The sequence below is a fragment of the Cricetulus griseus genome, chromosome 2 (genome assembly GCF_003668045.3).
Source record: "Cricetulus griseus strain 17A/GY chromosome 2, alternate assembly CriGri-PICRH-1.0, whole genome shotgun sequence".
Lineage (NCBI taxonomy): Eukaryota > Metazoa > Chordata > Mammalia > Rodentia > Cricetidae > Cricetulus > Cricetulus griseus.
The window spans coordinates 137708296-137728259 of record NC_048595.1 but is presented as its reverse complement, the minus strand read 5'-3'; the positions used below and the strand labels follow the sequence as shown (position 1 = coordinate 137728259).

The 19964-nt window shown below is 40.4% G+C and overlaps 1 protein-coding gene across 1 annotated transcript; it reads right to left on the bottom strand.

Moving 5' to 3' along the window:
• Nucleotides 1–552: 552 nt before the first annotated feature.
• On the bottom strand, nucleotides 553–4793 carry Fabp4 (fatty acid binding protein 4). Its single transcript, XM_027398764.2, has 4 exons — nucleotides 4608–4793; nucleotides 2064–2236; nucleotides 1317–1418; nucleotides 553–777 (listed from the first exon to the last, which is right to left on the bottom strand). Exons 1-4 carry the CDS (start codon nucleotides 4678–4680, stop codon nucleotides 727–729), a joined length of 399 nt encoding a protein of 132 aa, XP_027254565.1. The 5' UTR covers nucleotides 4681–4793; the 3' UTR covers nucleotides 553–726.
• Between the last annotated feature and the right edge of the window lie 15171 nt (nucleotides 4794–19964).

Below are 19964 nucleotides of genomic sequence, written 5' to 3'. Positions count from 1 at the left end.
CAGAAACATAAGAGACTGAGGCAGAAGAATTGAAGTTCAAGACCAGCCTGGACTACTTAGTAAGACTCTCTCTCTCTCTCTCTCTCTCTCTCTCTCTCTCTCTCTCTCTCTCTCTCTCTCTCTCTCTCTCTCTCTTTTACACACACACAGACACACACACACACACACACACACACACTGGAGACTAGAGTTCTTTTCTACAGCATTGTGTGCCCTGCTGAGTAACAATACTTCAGGACAGGACAAATATAAATGTCCATGCTTGAGTCACATAGATGTGGATAATGTTCCTGTGTTTAAAATTACCCTGGGTCTTGTATAGATAGCTTCTAATTTTAGGTATGTTAAAGTAGGGCTTACTTCAGTCTTGGTCCCTGTATACTGTCTCTTATCTAGGGAAGTTCATGGACACTGACTTTTCTACCATGCAGTATTATGAAAGACTTTATTACTTCCATCAGAACCAAAATTATAATGCATTTTTTCTATTCTCTTCACTAAATTATGTATAGAAAATTGGACACATAATAAAAATATCATTACACCACTTTGTAAATCTAAAAAGGTTTTATTTAACCAACACAACCATATTCAATAACATCCAGCTTCAGGAAAAAATAGTTTGTTTGCTAATTAGTGGAAAATCATATCTTTTTAAAAACAATACATCCAATTGAGTATTGTAGAGTTCGATGCAAATTTCAGTCCAGGGCCACTTCCCTTGGCTCATGCCCTTTCATAAGTTCTGGTAGAGGTGACACCTTTCATGACACATTCCTAGACACAGGCACAAAATTTCCAAGGTCAATCACTGAGACAACAGCATGCATTTAATTTTTGTCTCTCCCAGTGTTGGAAAGCAAATGATACTCAATCAAAAAACACATGTTCTAGAATTCTGTGTTTGTATTGCACATCTATCCCTGAGTGTAATTGGTTAGGGTAATGCGAAGACCAAGAAGATACAGGTCTTCTTCTCAGGGAGTTGGAAAATCTCCATGGTAAGTGGGTGCCATCAGCAGAAGTATAGGATACACTCTGGTGAGGGTGTTGCACCAGGAAGCCTGTGACTCCGGAGAGGAAGCAAGGACTGCTTTCAGGGGAGAACGTGCCTGGGTGGAGCATGGCTGCATGAGAGTATGGAGGAGTAGCTCAGAGGGGCAGAGCACATTAGGCAAGCATGAGAACCCAGCTCCAAATAAACAAATATGCAAATGAGCCTTTGTTCTGCCCAAGAAGGTGAGTTTGCTAAAGCGCAGTAATGGTCCTGAGGCCCTGAGGGTGGGTCTACAGCTAATTATGAAGAATATACTCACCACCACCAGCTTGTCACCCTCTCGCTTTCTCTTTATGGTGGTAGACTTCCCATCCCACTTCTGCACCTGTACCAGGGCCCCGCCATCTAGGGTTATGACGCTCTGTGGGCACAGTGAAAAGAAATTGCAATTTGCATATGAAGGCCAAATATAAGATTGAAAATATGGAGCCTTGGTTATTCTGAGGTCCTTACTCTAAGTGACAAGAATATAATCCAACAAAGAAAGAAAGAAAGACAGACAGAAAGAAAGACATCTTAAAACCAATAATGTAGAACTCACATGTATATATATCTACTTATATATTCTGAATAGAAATAGAACATAAAATTATAATTTGAAAAAAAGGATGTATTGTGAAAGAAACTAGATGATAAAACTATTCTGAGGTGGTGTCATTATAGTGATTTTTATTCTTTTGTAAAATTCCTGTAGGGCTGAAGGGATGGTCCAGTCATTAAAAGCTAGCCTCAAACCAAAAATATAAAATTCTTCTAAAATTTTATTGCTCTAATTTACTTCATACACACTATTGTATGATGCACAAAATATGCTAATCATTTTTACTATGAGGACAACTCAGTAACACATCATCTGCACTCTGATGGCCACAGTTTAGATGTGGGAGCTCAGAGACATTCCAACTCCAATGGAAAGCTTTTCCTTCCCTTGTCTTGAAATCATGTCTTGTAGGTTGTCGAATTAGAAGCCAGGCCCTCTCCTTGCCCCCAAATCCTTATTCCTCACCTTCACTTTCCTGTCATCTGCGGTGATTTCCTCAAATTCCTGGTCCAGTTTGAAGGAAATCTCAGTGTTTTTGAATGTGCTCTCTGATCGGATGGTGATCACATCTCCGTTCACACTGATGATCATGTTGGGTTTGGCCATGCCGGCCACCTTTCTGGTGGCAAAGCCCACTCCTGGAGTTAAGAAGGGAAAACATGGCAAACTTACATTTTTTGTCCATGAAGAAAAAGATGCTAGATTACTTGACGCTCCTTTGAAACAAGCTAAGCAGCTAAGCATATTGGCCCTAATCCTCGAGGATACACTCAGGAGCAACCTATCCAGATTCACTCTTAGGTTGTCCCCTCTCTACTTTAGGAGACTCATTGATTTCAACATAATCTATAGAGATTAAATCTTCATACCTCCATGTGTATGTTTTTAGATATATGTCAGCATATCTATAATATACCTATAAGAATATGGCAATAATGCATGTGTCTATATACTGTCTCTATTTCAGATCTCTGATTGAGACCATTTGACCATTTCATTCTTTCTTAAATATTAAAAGTTGTATTTAAAAAAGAAATCTAAAGTCAGAGACCAGGCCTGAAGTAGAGTTAGTGGGTTAAAGGTTCATCTATTTTGAGTATACAGAAACCACATATCACAGCATTTGTTGCCAAGTGTAATTTTCTAGGTTTCTTTCCCATATTACTCCCTCATGAAATGAAGATCTCTGATTAATTTCTCTAAAAGGAAAAATGCTTCCTGCATGCCATGCCATTTTAGAATGCCAATACCATTCCCAATATTGTGCAAGGAAAATTAAAGGGAGAATCAGTAAATATCTTTTGAACTCAATAAATCATAATTCCATTGTTTAAAATAATTTGGAAACTAACACTTTGCATCTCAGTCACTCAAGTTGTGAGGTCTTCTTTGTTTAAATGAGGGAAATGCTCTCCTGTAGAGGGTGAGCAACTTAAATCCTTAGATGAACAGTAATCACTTGCGTTCTCTGTGTATGTTACACAGAATTTGTAGTCACCGATGTGCTAACTTTTCCAACACAAATGCTTAAACAAAGTTTTTTTTCTTTGACTAGAAGTGACCACAGGTTAGAATTAAGGCTGTCCTGAGAAACACAGCACAAATAAGTGATGCAGAGCCGGCAACTTGGCTCTTTGTCTAAAAAGTAGCCCCAGTGAGAAAATGATGTAGTTCTGCCTTGAACCCTCACTCTGCTGCATAACACATCATTCAGTTCAGTCAATCAATATGAGGGAGGGGTGAAATGTGGAAGACTATTCCAGAGGGACTGAGACTAGGAAAAACTAAGCTTCACTTGTTTCTTTCTGACTTTATTTGACCACAGAAGGCAATACCTGCCCACTGTGCCTCAGTTATAACTGCCAGTTCCATTCAGGAAATACTTACTGCCTTTAATTACGAGTCTTTCACAATTTAAAGTGTCACTATAACTTAGATATGAATATTACAAGTACAAAATGTTTGTTTCAAAATGTCAGTAGCTAAAGGTGGTCTAAAACCCTGGTGTTTCTGGGTCAGTACACGGGAACTAGCATACTAAGCTGTACCTAGCAGATATGCTAAAAGGTCAGTCATGCTGAAAGTCCTGATTCTTATCTACAAACAGGAAGACAATATTGACAGATAACCAAAAGTTCCCACTGTATAACTCAGGGAAAGGTTAAGCCTTTGGAAATTTAGGGGATTCTGTCCTAATGAAGATACTCTGTAATATGGGATCTGACCTTACGGAGGTCATGGAGAGAGGGGGTTCAATGAAGAAGCTCCCTGAGAAAGTGCATCACTGGTCGATGGCCACTGCATTGCTGCCAGTGTTATTTAATGACCACTCACACAGCAGCATGCGAGCCGTGCTGACAGAACCTAAATCATTTCGAACCTCTGCTATCTGAAAGGCATGTTCCATATGTGTTTCACATGCCAACTTTCCCTTTGAATTACTCACTAAATCTATGACATCCATATCATTCCAAACCAATGAATGTTCAACCCCATGAAGAAAAATATTTCCTAACGTCAAGCAGTCTACTGTGATGTTGATATCGGGAAAAAAATGCTAAAATATATTTTTCAACATGATTTTTTTTCTAAGATGGGCAGTGTCATGACTTCAGTTTTAAGGAAAAAGTACTCCGTGCAATAAAAAAAAAGTCTATTTTTCTTTCTGAGTTATTGCAACATTTTTATTTAAAAGGAGATGTTAAAAACAAAGAGCCAAGTGCAGAACAGCGACACACGACACAAGGGTGGCATTGAAGGCAACACTTATCATTCTGTGGATCCTAACAGACTTTTATTTAGACTCCTTTCCCTTTCCCTGCTGGCTCACCTGCAGGAAGCACTAGGTTGAACCTTTCATTCAGGAGGCTTCTAGAACAGGCTCTTTCTTGTGGCTTCTACAGCCTCCATGCAGAAAACAGCCTTTCTCTCAGCAACTGCTCCCAAGCTGGAAGCAGGCTACCAGCCCTCTCCCCAGCGGGGGAACCCCTCACCCCCCACAGCACTCACCCACTTCTTTCATGTAATCATCGAAGTTTTCACTGGAGACCAGTTTCCAGGTTCCCACAAAGGCATCACACATCTTGTGAACCTTCTGAGATTTCTCTACCAGGTGAGAAAGAGGCTGCAGGAGGGGGAAGGTGCTATGATCCTCTTGAGTCCAGATAATTCCTTTTTAAAGATGTCCCGGCCATGTGACTGTAGGAGGGACCAATGGAGGTTGGCCCCAGATCATTTCCTTCATGGCTAGCCCCTGTATTTTTTCCTCTGAGTCATGTTTTTAATAGAAATTTCTCAACTTTGGTTCTGCCTGGCAATGATCAGTGGACTTAGAGTACAACTTATTTTTAACCATGAACAGAGTATTTTAAACGTTCCTGTTTTGCCTAAATGCTTAGTGCATTGAACTTCCCCCTATTATTCCATATGTATTTGTGGAGGAGACAATTACCTTGGGACGCACTTTCACCCTCTTGTTGAGTTTTCATTTTACTAATAAGGCAATAATGTGCCTCGTTCTGTGATTAAGGACATAAAGCCTACCTTAGAGATTGTTAGTCCTAATGGCTCTTTTGTTAAGACTGCACTGTTTCAGGAATTATAACAAAATAAACAATGACACTTGAAACTGGCCTAGATTTTTTTTTCTTTTTTTGACACAGTGTCTCTCCAAACAGCTCTGGTAGTCCTGAAACTCACTGTCCAGGCTGTTCTTGAACTCACAGAGAGCCTCCTGCCCCTGATTCTGGAGTGCTGGGATTAAAGGCGTGTCTACCACATCCTGGCCAAAGTGGCCTAGATTTGTAATTTCAAATACTTAGTATGTATTAAAAATTTATTCATATCATTGTTCAGGAATCCAGACCACAGATTTAATTAAATTAAAATTAAGCCTCATTCTTCTCACTTCCTAAATAATTATATAGTATTGATTTTTACAGACCCCTTAAAGATGGGGCCCAATTCAAAATATGCTCCTCATCCCATTTCTGAAATATATTGTAAGTTTTAAATTTATACAGATCTAAAGAGTGTGGCCTTACATAAATTATCAGATGTAATGTGGTCACAAGTTAGCAAACCTGTTTTTTCTTTGACATGGTGACTAACCTGAGATAATGTTATAAAATAATCTTGGTTCTCAATCTCCCTGCCTCATACCCGAATGATGGAAGAAGTTCACTTGGACCACAACACCTGTGAGCATACCTACATTTCAAGGTATGGGACAGAGATGGATTGCTACACTGTGCCTCACTGAGACGTACCTGCTGGGCATCCGATAGACTCCCAAGCCCATGTCAGTATCCCAAAAACATGTCCAGGGAAAGGGATACTGCAAACAAGGGATTTTCTGTAGGAAAATAAGCTACTATAAAAGTTTGATAAAGTTAGCTTACAGTGCCAAGTTTTAATTGCATCTGCTAATGGCACAGTAATAACATTCATCCACTATAGACTATTACATGAACATTTAGGTGGTCATCACAAATTCACCTGTTTCTCGATGAATAAGATATTCTGGATTGAAACTCAAGTAAAATAAAGATTCTTTTTTTAAGATTTTATTTATTTATTGTGTATACAACATTCTGCTTCCATATATATCTGCACATCAGAAGAGGGCACCAGATCTCATAATGGATGGTTGTGAGCCACCATGTGGCTGCCAGGAACCAAACTCAGGACCTCTGGAAGAGCAGTCGGTGCTCTTAACCTCTGAGCCATCTCTCCAGCCCTAAAGATTCTTAATACAGGTATAATTTTGGAAATGTTCTAAATTGTTTCATTTTGAAATATTTGTTGGTCCCTAAATTTAACATGTTTTCAAATGATTATCCCATTGTGTTTATTGCATGAGCATTATAACTAACACTATGGTTTAGACATGTTGTAGAGAAAGCCCATCTAATACATGTGTCTGTATTTATATAAAGCTCTTCTGCTTGTGCCAGGTGACTAATATGACAGTAAATCTCAACTTTAAATTGTACTTAATTTCAATTAAAAGAAAATCAATTATAATCAATTAGGTGATTGGAAAAATCATAAATATGTTTGGAACAACTTGAATACACTGATCTAATTTTTGTAACTATAAGCTTTGTGAACTTTCAATAATGATTAATATTTCAAAAGAAAAAATTTGAATCAAGATGCATATTAGTGTACAATACATATTATAGTTAGAGTTAACATAAAAGTTTAATGTATAATGAAACTTTCTTACATTGATTAGATGTTGAAATAACCATAGCTGAGGCATGTTAAATGACACATATTACTAAAAATAATCTGGTTTGTTTTTCCTTTTCTTATTGTGACTGCTAGAAAATTGTAACTACACATGTGGCCTGTGTTCTGTTTCCCCTTGGAAGGGTAGTGTAATAGTAGCACAATGGCACCATGTCTAACCATTTATGCAAGTGTGTTTAGGCACTATGCTGACCACTGGGAATTCAGCAGTGAGCCTCACCAGGCATCAGCCTGCTCTCACAGAGCTTTCATTCCCACTCTGGAGAAGTTGAATGCAAAGGGACAGCTAAGAAAATCACTGTTCAGAGCAAGCATCACAAGGTAAGCTGACAATGACTAATGTGAGAGTTTGACACTAGACAGAGCCATCTAGAAAGGTGGCACAATGGAATTGTCACCTGAAGATAGAAGGCAACCATGGAAGACTGGAGGAACAAGGAACTGCAGGATCGCTGGTGTCGTGCTTGTCATGTTAATTTCACTCAAATGATGCCATGAAGATTATCTGTAAGTCAGGACAGATGTTTGGCTATATGTGCTTAGTAAGCAAGGACCAACTTTAAGGTGGTAATCTTTGTACAGACAAATCCACTGAGATACAGATAGTCGATGAAATACACCAAGGGAATGTTAATTGACCATGTTCCTTAGAGTCCATCATTCCCTTGTTAAAACAAAAAAACCTTCAAAAAACAAAAACAAAAAAGCATTTCTGTGGGCCAGCAGTCATGTTCTTATGTCATCATATTTAGCTCCTTATCACTGACAGGGGTATGGTACTAGTGAGATATTCTAGAGAGGACCATAGGTTCCTTTAATTATTTCAAGTATAAGAGAGTAGTCTACAAGAGTGTGTCTTTTTAACTTAAATAACAGTGAAATGAGATGTAAGAGATTAGTGCAATCTCTAAGAAATCTGGTGGTATTATTTCTAGGAAGTGACAGAGCAGCCCAGCTTTTACCTAAAGGGATGCTGGTACCAGAAGCAACTCCATATATATTCCAAACACGTGGGTGGTCCTGTGGAAGATTAACATTCTTACTATACACCATCATTCTTACTACACATATACTAATTTATGTCTCAGGAAAGAGAGAACTTTCTAGACAGTGAGATGTTCAGTGCAATGGAGAGGCCCTTGTCTCACACCTGTAGTGTAAATGGAAGTGCAAGTGATACACTCAATGCTTAGATACCTCAGAAATTACTTCATTTCTGTCCTTGAAGCATTTATATTGGTGACATGAAAAGACAGAGCCTCCTCTCATCCTGACCAGCTAGTGAACTGTCAGCTGAATAAGAGAGTACAAAATAAGGAGAACCTTGCTTTAAAATTCAGTGTTCTTCCCCAAACTCGACCTTCCTGATCCCTCATGTTCTCTTCCCCCTCTCTCTTCTCCCCTCCTCTTTCTCCTACCCCTCTCTTCACTCCCCCATTATCCCAATTTTCTCAGGAGATCTTGTCCCTTTCCCCTTCTCTGGGGGACTATGTATGTCTCTCTTAGGGTCTTCCTTGTTACCTAGCTTCTCAAGGGTTGTGGACTGTAGGCTGGTAATCCTTTGCTCTATGTCTAATATTCACTTATGAGTGAGTACATAGTCTTTGTCTTTCTGTGTCTGGGTTACCTCACTCAGATGGTTTCTTCTAGTTCAATCCATTTGCCTTCAAATTTCAAGATTTCATTGTTTATTTGTTGTTGTTGTTGTTGTTGTTTATACTTCAGAGTAGTATTCCAGAGAAGGAGGGCAAGGAAAGATATACCTTAATAGAGGTAGCTGTTTTGGGCTTAATGAGAAGCCTGGCACTAGGGAAATTTCCAGGACAGCTAGGGAACCTGTATAAGACTAAACCAGGCCCCCTGAATGTGGATGTCAGTTAGGAGATGTGGGCAGTTTAGGGAGCTCTTAGCAGTGGAACCAGTATTTATCCCTAGTGCATGGACTTTGGGAGCCCATTCCCTATGTAGAGATACTCTCTTAGCCTAGATACATGGGGCAGGGCCTAAGTCCTACACCAAATGATGTGACAGACTTTGATGATCCCCCATGGGAGGCCTCACCCTCACTGAGGAGTGGATGGGGGTGGAATGGGGAGTTGGTGGGGGAAATGGGAGGATGGGAGGGAAAGGGAACTGGGGTTGGTATGTAAAATAAGTTGTTTTTAATTTAAATAAAAATCAATTTTAAAAAAGTTCAGTGTTAAGATGGGCAAGGTGGAACATGACTGTAATCCCAGCACCCGGGAAGCTGAAGCTGGAGGATTGTGAGTTTAAGGCCATGCAGAGCTTCGGAGTGAAACCTCATCTGAAAAAAAATAGTATACGATTTGAGGTACAGTGTTGTTTGAACAATGCCTTGAAACATTAATGGTGAGTGCCTAAATTTAATCAAAGTTGTAGTACTCATGTTTTCTTTAAAACATGTAGATTTTATACTGCTTACATTTTCTTTTTTTCTTTAAATTAGAAACAAGATTCTTTTACACATCAATCTCAGTTCCCTCCCCCTCCCCTTTACCCCTGCCCCTCACCAACCTCCTATCCCAAACCCTTTCTGCTCCCCAGGGATGGTGAGGCCTTCCATGGGGATCTTCAAAGTCTGTCATATCATTTGGAGCAGGGCCTAGACCCTCCCCAGTGTGTCTAGGCTGTGAGAGTATCCCTCTATGAGTCCATTTGTGTACTAGGGGTAAATACTGATCCACAACCAGTGGCCCCATAGATTGTCCAGATCTCCAAACTTACTTCCTCCTTCAGGGAATCTATAACAATCCTATGCTGGTTTCCCAGCTATCAGTCTGCGGTCCATGAGCAGCCCCTTGTTCAGGTCAGCTGTTTCTTGTTCAGGTTAGTGGGTTTCTCCAGCCTGTTCTTGACCCTTTGCTCATCACTCATCCCTCTCTGCAACTGTATTCCTGAGTTCAGCTCAGTGTTTAGCTGTAGGTGTCTGTGTCTGCTTCCATCAGCTACTGGATGAAGGCACTAGGATGGCATATAAGGTAGTCATCAATCTCATTATTAGAGAAGGGCATTTAAGGTAGCCTCTCGACTATTGCTTAGATTGTTGGTTGGGGTCAACCTTGTAGATCTCTGGGCCAGATTTCCCTAGTGCCAGATTTCTCTTTAAGCCCATAATGACTCCCTCTATGATGGTATCTCTTTTCTTGCTCTCCTCTATTCTTCCCCTGACTAGATCTTCCTGTTCCCTCAAACATGGTTTTATTGTGGAAAGTTCACATTGGTAAATAATTTTCAAGATACCTTTTTTTTTGCAAGTTTGATATGTCTAAGGCTCCATGCTACAAGGGAATAAGGAATAAAACATGACTGACTACATGGACTAGAGAGATAGCTCAATAGTTAAGAGCACTTACTGCTCTTGTGGAAGACCCTGGTTCACTCCCCAGGTCCCACATGGCAGTTCACAACTGTCTGTAACTCCAGTTTCAGTGGATCCAATGCACTCTCCTAACTTGGCAGACCTCCTGGGTTTCTGCATATACATGGTGCACATACATATACTCAGATATGTGCACATAAACTAACTAGCTAAATATTTTAAATAACTTCTGCCTGTTTCCAATAATCCAAATTCCCATTTAGCTCACAGCCAAAGGAAAATGTGAAGCCTAAATGTTCTCTTTTAATAGCTGCCTTGAAATGAGCATTTTTGAAGCAAAGGCCATTTGATATTTTCCTGAAATCTCTATACCTTTAGCATCTTTTATCAGCATAGAGTCTGTAGGATATAAGATGCCCCCCATCCTTCCTGTCTTTTCTCATCCCTGATATTGCCCCATCCATGCCTTAATGTTTCTAGTAGTTTTCTTACTTATTGACTATTAATCAATGAACTAATTCACAAAATGAGGGAAATATGGGTTTAGGTCACATCATCGTGTGTGTGTGTGTGTGTGTGTGTGTGTGTGTGTGTGTGTGTGTGTGAAGGCAACAAGCCATAAACATCTCTTTGTATTTTAGAAACATGAGTGCAGTAGCCTTGGAAGGGTGGTTGACGATGGTCATGATGATCCCATGTAAAGCTATGCACATGGCAGGAGTTATAACTGATGGAGTTGGGGGCAGGGGAAACAGCAGCAAGATGGTGGTAATGCAATGGGAGAAACTGAGAACTGACGCAGGGAAAATTCTTTCCTCAGGACTCTGGACCTACGAACAAGGTTGATGGGAGACAGTTTGGCATTGGTCCTGAGAAGAATTCCCACAGGAGCACCTATCCTTGACAAATATCAAACACAGGATTAAAGTGCATGCATCAACTGGGTTGGGCACCCCTATAGTCCCAGAATCTCAGGATGCTGAGTCAGGAGAATCACCTAAAGGCAAGGCCTGCTTGAGCCACAGAGTTAGTTCAAGGACATTGTAGTTACTTTAACAAAGAGCATATCTTAAAACTAAACAATTAAAAAGAGTCAGGGATGTACAAACATGCAAACAATAAAAAACAAAAAGACACAGCAGGCTAGATATTTCCTCAGAGTCATGGGGGAGGGGTCTGCAATGGGAACAGCCTGGCTTTGCATTGGGAACACATCCTCAGAATCTCAGGGCAGATACCCTCCCTGGTCGAGGCTGTTTGCCTTGTACTTCGTTCCTCTATGGGCAGCTTCTGTGGAATGTATCTCTCTGACCTTTGCCTTTGTTTATTTCTTTTGGAGGAAGTGAGGATATTATTTCTGACAATTTTTAATTAATGAGGAAACAGACCCTCTCTGGATAATAGAGTCATGACAAAACTGCAGCGAGAGGAAGGCTTTTCACAATTCGTTCATGCCAGCTAAGGTGAGGGTTCATGCTCAGGCTCTCGTTTTATTGGAGGCAAAGTTCCTCTGCTAATGCTCTATTACTACTCGTGTCTGGGTGTTTGTTAGCAATGTTAAGATGAGCCTTCAATTGAGTATATAGGCACATTTTCTTTTCTCACTGATGGGATCACTTCCCCTGGGAACTGTTCTGCATCCCCTGTCCAGCTAGACCAGTGTGTCCTTCCTTACATGTACGGTCTCAGTCCCTAAGTATTGACTCTTTGACCTCAAAATAGTCACAGTTTTGGAAAGAGTGAGTATGCCATAGACTCTGCCTTGGGTAAAGGGCAGTGATTAATGACAGACTGTGAGCACCTTGGAGGCTCTTAGGTAACTTCTTCATTTGCCTTCTTGCTCATGGGAACTCACACACAATTGAGGGTGTGCAAGCACGGGCCCATGGCATTGGGGTGGTAGTGGCAGAGTGCTCTTGAATATAAACTATAACCTACTTGGTCTTCATTTCGTAAAGCAAACCCCACTAGGAACTAACTGTAGGCAAAGGTGAAAATCTCAACCAGAAAATGCAGAGAAAAATGCACCAACAGGCCAGAAGTAACGAAGAAAATAAGTATCCATGAGGGCAGACACATACACACACACACTAGTTCTCTTCTTTGTGTTTGTGTCTTAATACCTTTACCAATTTCAACATATATAATGTAATTTATACAAACAGAGCTAAATACAAAGAAGATATTGAATCGCTGATAAGTATCAGTTGTGCCTGGTACTGCTGGTATTCTGACACAGGAATAAGGCAGCAGGGTAAGGCCAACAGGGATCACTATCAGGTAGGGAAGATCATAAGAACCACAAGGTGCTAAGAAAATTTGCCTAGCTTCTATCAGTGAGTAGCAAGGGGTGAGGGTGACATATAAGAACTGCTTAAGGATGCCTTAAGTAGAATTCTGGGCAACACTGTGTGACACATAGATGTCTAGAGAGAGGCTAGGAAAACATTACAAACAGCTCTGCCACTAATGTTCAGGTATTCTGAGTCCCTTGCTCTCCTTTAGCCTGTGCTTCTGCTTTCAGAAGGCTAGGGACTTAGTAAGTAAATGTGTTTTAATCACCGACTTCACAGGGGTGGACCATAGGGCTGGGCTTACCCATCATGAGGTTTTGGAAGAGGGGGAACTAAACGAGAGAAAAACATAAAGAAGGGCAGGGGAGGGAAAAGAAGAAAGCTCAAACACTTGGACGCCCAAGGTTGCAGAAAACATGGAAACCACAGAAAGAAAGCCACAGGAGGTGGCACATGCCATAGTGGGTTCCAACTGTGACTTGATCTTGCTAAGAAGACAGACCAGGAACAGTTCATCAGAAGTGACTGGATTATAAGGCCAGGGAACACTGAGCTTTCTGGAGGGCGCTGGTGCTGTGACACTTCCACCAGTGAACTCTGATCTAGTGAGAAAGCCCGGACGTCAGGCATCTGGGAACTTGATTTGCCATCTGGGTGTTCACTTCCCTCTTGACTACAATCTCTCCTCACTGGGTGAAATGTACATTCCTGCAGTTGTGTGGTTTGCCAAGATTCCCCCATGGCTCTGTGTGATTTTCCAGCTACATGATTCTTGCTGGGAATTCTACACTCTAAAGACATCATCACTTTAGAACTGTCATTGCATTAGAATTTAGATTTAGTGGGTGATATTTTCATTGTTGTCTTATAAATCATGTTACAGGCTAGAAAGCTCCTTGAGACCTGGGGTTAGATATGTTGAAATTCTTTTTCCACCGCTCACCAGCTTCAGCCTTTAGCGAGCCTTTAGCGAGCTGATCAGTTTCTACAACACTCCTTCTTCTCATTGGTTTCGACAACACTCTGTCTTCTCATTGGGTTCTACAACACTCTGCCTTCTCATTGGTTGCTACAACACTCCGCCTTCTTATTGGTTTTTATAACACTCCACTTTCTCATTGGCTGCTACAATACTTCCTCCTCATCTGTAGAGCTAGAAAACCACAGTTGGTTGCTATCATTTAAAATTAGAAACCTGAACTGTCAAGTTCTTTTGCAGGTTATTAGCTCTACCTCGCTCCACATGTGACCATTTGCATGGGTTATAGCAAAGAAGAAAAATCACACCCTTGGGACGCCTGGGCTGGGAAGAATTGGACTTCTCCCTGACCCAAAATAGCCTTGCTCAAAAAAACAGTGTTTGGTCTTGGAGCTTTCAGAGGGCTGAGGTCTCTGCTGTGGGGACTATAGAGGGACAGCTCAGTCTTCACATCTTGAGATCAACTTGAAGAAATTCATGAAATATAGATAAGCTGTCTTAATATGCATAATTCAGATGAAGAGTTATTTTTTTCCTTCAGAGTTGGGGATGATAGTCAGTGGTAGCCCATTTACCTAACCATGTTCAACCTCCAGTACTTCAATAAGGATTTTTTTTTCCCTCAAGAAACAATACTGTATTAAACAAACACAGCTTCATCCTGTGGTGGTGGGAAGTATATATAGACATGTAGATATACTGACACATTCATAAGGTTACATCGGCTGTCAGGATGAGACCCAGGGCCCTGCACAGGCTAGGCAAATACTTTGCCATGTAGCTTCATCTCCAGGCTCTGGATGGGAATATTTGTAGTGCTTAAAAGATAGGGAAGTCTCGCTGGGCGTTGGTGAGTTCGAGGCCAGCCTGGTCTCCAGAGCGAGTGCCAGGATAGGCTCCAAAGCTACACAGAGAAACCCTGTCTCGAAAAACCAAAAAAAAAAAAAAAAAAAAAAAAAAAAAAAAAAAAGATAGGGGAGTCTCTGGCTATACTGGCTATGACAGTATATAAGTAAGCCCTTCCAGGTGTCAGTGGCCAGGCCCTGCCTCCAGACTACTCTAACAGACTGTAATGGCAATTTCCAACCCCTTGAGATGCAGGTGGCCAAGCTCTGCTGTAGAGAGAGAAAAAAAAAAAAAAAAGAACCAAGACCAGGATACAAAATCCCACCAATCCCTGAGCTCAAAATCCTACTAATGCCCAGCTTGCCCCAAGATCAGGCCACACAAAATTCCCGCCAATCCCCAGGCTATTTTAGAATACCCCCCACCCCGGCCAAGAAACCCTATACAAAGCCTAACTGCTGCTCAGTTCTTTGTTGTTTCTCTCCAGCAGAGGCAGCCACCCTCTTGTGTCTCTCCTAATAAAACTCTTGTGTAAGGTTTGTTGTACAGTGTGACTTTGTGGTATTCCTTGGCTTCAGACTGCCAGGATACCTTTCCCCTAAGAGAGTGTAACACTTCCAATATGCCTGTCTGCAATCCCAGAGGCTGAGGCAGGAGGATTGTGAGTTTGAGGTGAGGCTCAATACAAAAATACAAGAATACAAGAATACAATACAAGAATACAAAAATAAAAAAAATGTAGATATAAAAGAAGTGGTAATTATTCCATTCTGGGCTGGTATTTTAATAATTCCAGATCTATAGTGTCAGTCCTTTCCCATATATGTGTAAGTACACATAAGGCACATTTTGTTGGAGAGTTTCAGGAGTATGAGAAGCTACATTCATGTCTACTTTCCTAACCTTCACTCATTTGTTTATAAGTTGGTGCCAAGTATTCCATTTATTTATGTGCTTATTATAACCAACACCTTCACTTTTCATTGCAAAAAAAAAGAAAAGAACAACTTAGTAAGCATTCTTGGACATTTATATTGTTGTCTGGTTGGGAAGTAGTCTCTGAATAATGAACATTACAGGTAGATTTGTGATTCCATACATTGAAACACTAATATTCATTACTGTAATTGCCATGTTCTGCAAACTCTTCCCAGTAGTAAGTGGCATAACATGCTATCAGGGTGAATACCTTCACATGAGGCCTATTTTCAATGATACTTATCATTTGGAATAATCATCATGAGCATGAAGTAGGTATTACATTAAAACCACAAACTCAACTACTAGACCAAGAGCCAGAGCTTCAGGGAGCCTGGAGAAGTCAATAGTGCAATACCCTTGAGGACAGACTGAAAGCTTGAGCCAAATCATGGATGTTGGGAAGGGTCACATAATTAAATGAGGAAATAAGAAACATTTTGGAAAAACATTAGTATTCCTGGTGTGCTGAAAATGAGAAAGTAAGTGTGATTGGGGATTTTGAAGCAACTTCTCTTTAGAAGGCACAGGGAAGTAGTTCACATTTTAGTCCCAAAGGCAGGCGTTGTGTCTTGAATTGTGCCCTTTTAACTTTTTTTTTCAAATTGCAGTTACTATGTGTGGGTCAGAACTACTCTCTCAAGATATATCATGACTTCTTAAAGTATGGATTTTCCTTATGTCACTTCTGGATAGTTGAGAATTTGCACCATTATTTCCCACAGGAGATTATTTTCCTCATTGTGAGTATGGCAAACAGGCTTGGCATTCTTTCTGAGATAAAATGATTCACAATTCAAATTCCTTTAAAATACTTTCCTAAATTACACAATGCCCCTTGATGACTGAAGATGGTGGGTGTGAAGTGTAAATCTTTGACACGTTTATGCGCTAAATATGCTTTTCAACAGTGTAACTCTTAACTTAGAAAGAGACTTACAGAGTACCTGATCACCAAGTCTGATTTAGCATGCTGGACACTGTGCTTTGTTTCTCAACACTATGACTTCCATGCCAAAGAGAGCACACTGGGGTCCCCTTGCCCATTTCACAATACCCTCTTCCCATGCTGTGCACACCAAGAAGCCTCCTCCCATGACAAGTGGTGCGTGAAGCAATACAATCTACCAAGAATTTGTTTGTCTTTAGGCATCAGGAATTCTGCAAAGACCAATGAAGAAACACAATTGCTATCAAACGTCTTTGGTGATTGCTGTTAAAAAACAAACAAACAAAAAAAAAAAACTGCTTTCCTATGTTGAGCTTCTCTATTCTCAAATTTTGACATCCAAAATGTTACAAATCTAAAGCTTTCTAAGTGCCATCATGACTACACAGTGGAGATTCCACCGCAAGTAATGAACATTTGCTTAGACTTGTATCTCACTCTCAAGAAAGCTCAATATTAGCCGGGCAGTGGTGGCACACACCTTTAATCCCAGCATCCAGGAGGCAGAGGCAGGCAGATCTCTGTGAGTTCAAGGCCAGCCTGGTCTACAGAGTCAGTTCCTGGACAACCAGAGAAATCCTGTCTGGAAAGAAGAAGAAGAGGAGGAGGAGGAGGAGGAGGAGGAGGAGGAGGAGGAGGAGGAGGAGGAGGAAAAAGAAAGAAGAGAATGTCCTTTGAAAAGGACATTCAAAACCTGGACATTTTCTTTCTTTCTTCCTTCCTTCCTTTCTTTCTTTCTTTCTTTCTTTCTTTCTTTCTTTCTTTCTTTCTTTCTTTCTTTCGAGACAGAGTCTCACCATGTAGCTCAGGCTATCCTCTCTACATAGACAAGGCTATAGCCTTGAACTCACAGAGATCTGCCTACCTCTGCCTCCCAATGCCAGGATTAAAGGCATGTTCCACTGTGCCTGGCAGTACCAGATAGTATATATGAGAGGTAGTAAATCTCTAATGCTACATATTGATAACAAAAATCGCCAGAAGTGTCATCTATGGCAAACTCAGTCTACCTCTTTATTACCTCTCAGTCAATTAACCATCAATTGTCTGGTGTGTTAAGAACTAGGCACCATGTGCTATGGACTGATTAGGAATTTTACTTATCCCCACCCCTTTTTCTGTAAAAACATCATTTAACGTTTTTGGTTAAAAAAGCTAACAGTTTGCAAACTCATATATTGAAGTCTATGTTTTTCAAATACACATTGGTGTTTAACTGTTTTTGACATTTGTGTTGTTTTAAATCTTCTTTAGAATATCCTCACATTGGACTGGGGGGCAGGCGGGTAGGCATGCATGGCTTCCTTATGCCCATCCTACTCATTCATTATACCTCATACCCTACTATGCAACATTTCTAAATTCTCAAAGGGAAGAATGCTAACCCATGGAAAACATCCTCTATTGGGGGCCTTTTCCTTGCTACAATGTGTAAGTGTTTTTATCAAATGGCTTTCTTTTCCTCTCTTGGGTGAGTCAAAGGAAGGTATCAGTGTTCTTTCACAGCATTATCAGACAGTGTAGGAGCCCAGGCATTGGCAGTGATGCCAGAGCAGTTCGTCCACATGCAGGCGGCTCCTCCAGGCTTCTGATTGCTGATTTCCTTAGAACCTAGAAGCCATAGTCCCAGCTCCTGCTCTTTCCCCTAGTTGCCTGGCCAAGCTATGCAAATGGCATTCTTGCTTTCTTACAAATCCTTCCCAGGGACATTGTCTTGACTCTGTGACAGATGGCTTTTTTTTTCCTGTGTCCTTTGACATACTTCCGAGTTCCTCTTAAGTACAGAAGATGGACTATTTTAAATCCAGTCAGCAAGACACTCCTCACCACCATCTTCATGTTTTCTATTCAAGTGCATGGATTATCTTTGTTTAAAACTGTGTTTATCACAGAACAGGGGGTGACATTGGTATTTGGGTAGCTGCAAAATATACCAGAAACATCAAACTATAGTGAGCATTCTTTTCAAATGTACATTATTTTGACTAGCTCTCTAGAACTATGATTTAAAAATAGAAGTTTAAAACATATTAAAAGACATATGAAACTGTATGGATAGCATATAAACTCATTTTATGTCATTTTAGTCCAAAAATGTTATTAACCTTTTATGGAATATAAGGTATATTGTTAACAAATTTATAATTCTGTTTTTCACTGATATATTCCTTCAATTACTGCAACTTTACAATGACATTCAGAAAATAACTGGAAAAACCATAGATTGTACTGAGCTTATAAGATCAGCATATGTTTTTCACGTGTGTGTATTATTTTAATGTCTATTGTGTTTCCTATTGAGGCATGCATTGGGGGAATGAATTCTCAAAGGAACAAAACAAATAATAAATCACTTCAAAACTCCCTGCTTTTTCCCTCTCTCTCCAATTGGAAATACTGCCTGGGGATCCTGAAATGACTTTATGAGTGGTCACAGTCAAAATAATTTAGTTTTCTAAAAGCTCCATCATTGCTAACTACTATTCACTCATTTAGCCAACAAGTATTTAGGAAGTGCTTGTGCCTTATGTAAAGCACCTACTATCAGATGAGATCCTCGTGCTTCTCACACTGGACAACTGTTTCCCATAAGTAGCAGAGGTGAGTTAATTCACATACTGTGTTAGTTAATTCGCTTACACCACAAAGTAGATCACCTTTTCATGGACATAGGATAGTTGCTACTGCCACTTTTATTCTTAATGATATTAGGGACATTAACAAACTTGGTGACCCTGTATTGTGGATGATAAACTGTTATGAGAGATTTATTTGTGTTGTTGCTCCGAGACCTCCAACAGAGTCAAGCCTTGGTTCAGAGGGGAGGGTCCCTGTGCATCTGGACCATAGAGTTTTTCTGGCTGAATCAGAGAAGATTGTTGGGCACAAAAGGAATAAGGATGGGTCAAAGGAGATGCTCGGCCTTTCAAGCAGGGAAGTGTGGAGAGTAGAGGTCACTGTTTGTTCTCTCTGTTGCTCTGTATCTATCAGGTTATATCCTAGTGTCTGACTCCAGAACTTTTTTATTAATACAATAATAAAAGAAGCCGCTTTAATTTTTTTTTCCTGATTTTCAAGACAGGGTTTCTCTGTAGGTTTGGAGACTGTCCTGGAACTCTCTTTGTAGACCAGGCTGGCCTCAAACTCACAGAGATCCACCTGCCTCTGCCTCCCGAGTACTGGGATTAAAAGCGTGCGCCACCACCACCAGGCTCAAATAAATAAAGGTATTACAGAGTAATATTCTTGTACAAGTATATCCAAGATTTAGGGGGATTAATGCATCTACTTGGAGAAGGTAGAAAATCTTTCAAATGATGAATCATGCTCTAGTGAAAAATTGAGAGTTGAAGAGTTGGCCAAATGGTCATGGAGAGGATGTTGCAGGCAGAGGCATTTCTTCATGCCACCCTGTGATCATCCATGAGTCAGCATAGAGGAGGAAGCTGGAAGTGGTCAAGGGCTACATTACAAGAATCTTTACCTCCTTTTCACAGGTATTGAGGTTTGGAGTGGGAAAAAATACAGTGCATTCCTATAAATAGCAAATAGTGGAAAAGCAAAAATTCATCATATAAAGGTAATTCCAGCAAAATACAAAAATTGAACCAAAAAGTTAGAGCTAAATGGGATGCAGAGAAGCCAATGGTCCATGGAATGCACAAAGGCAGAGGAATGTTTGATTAGGAGAAGATAGCAGAAGCCCACCTTGTCCCTACAGTCT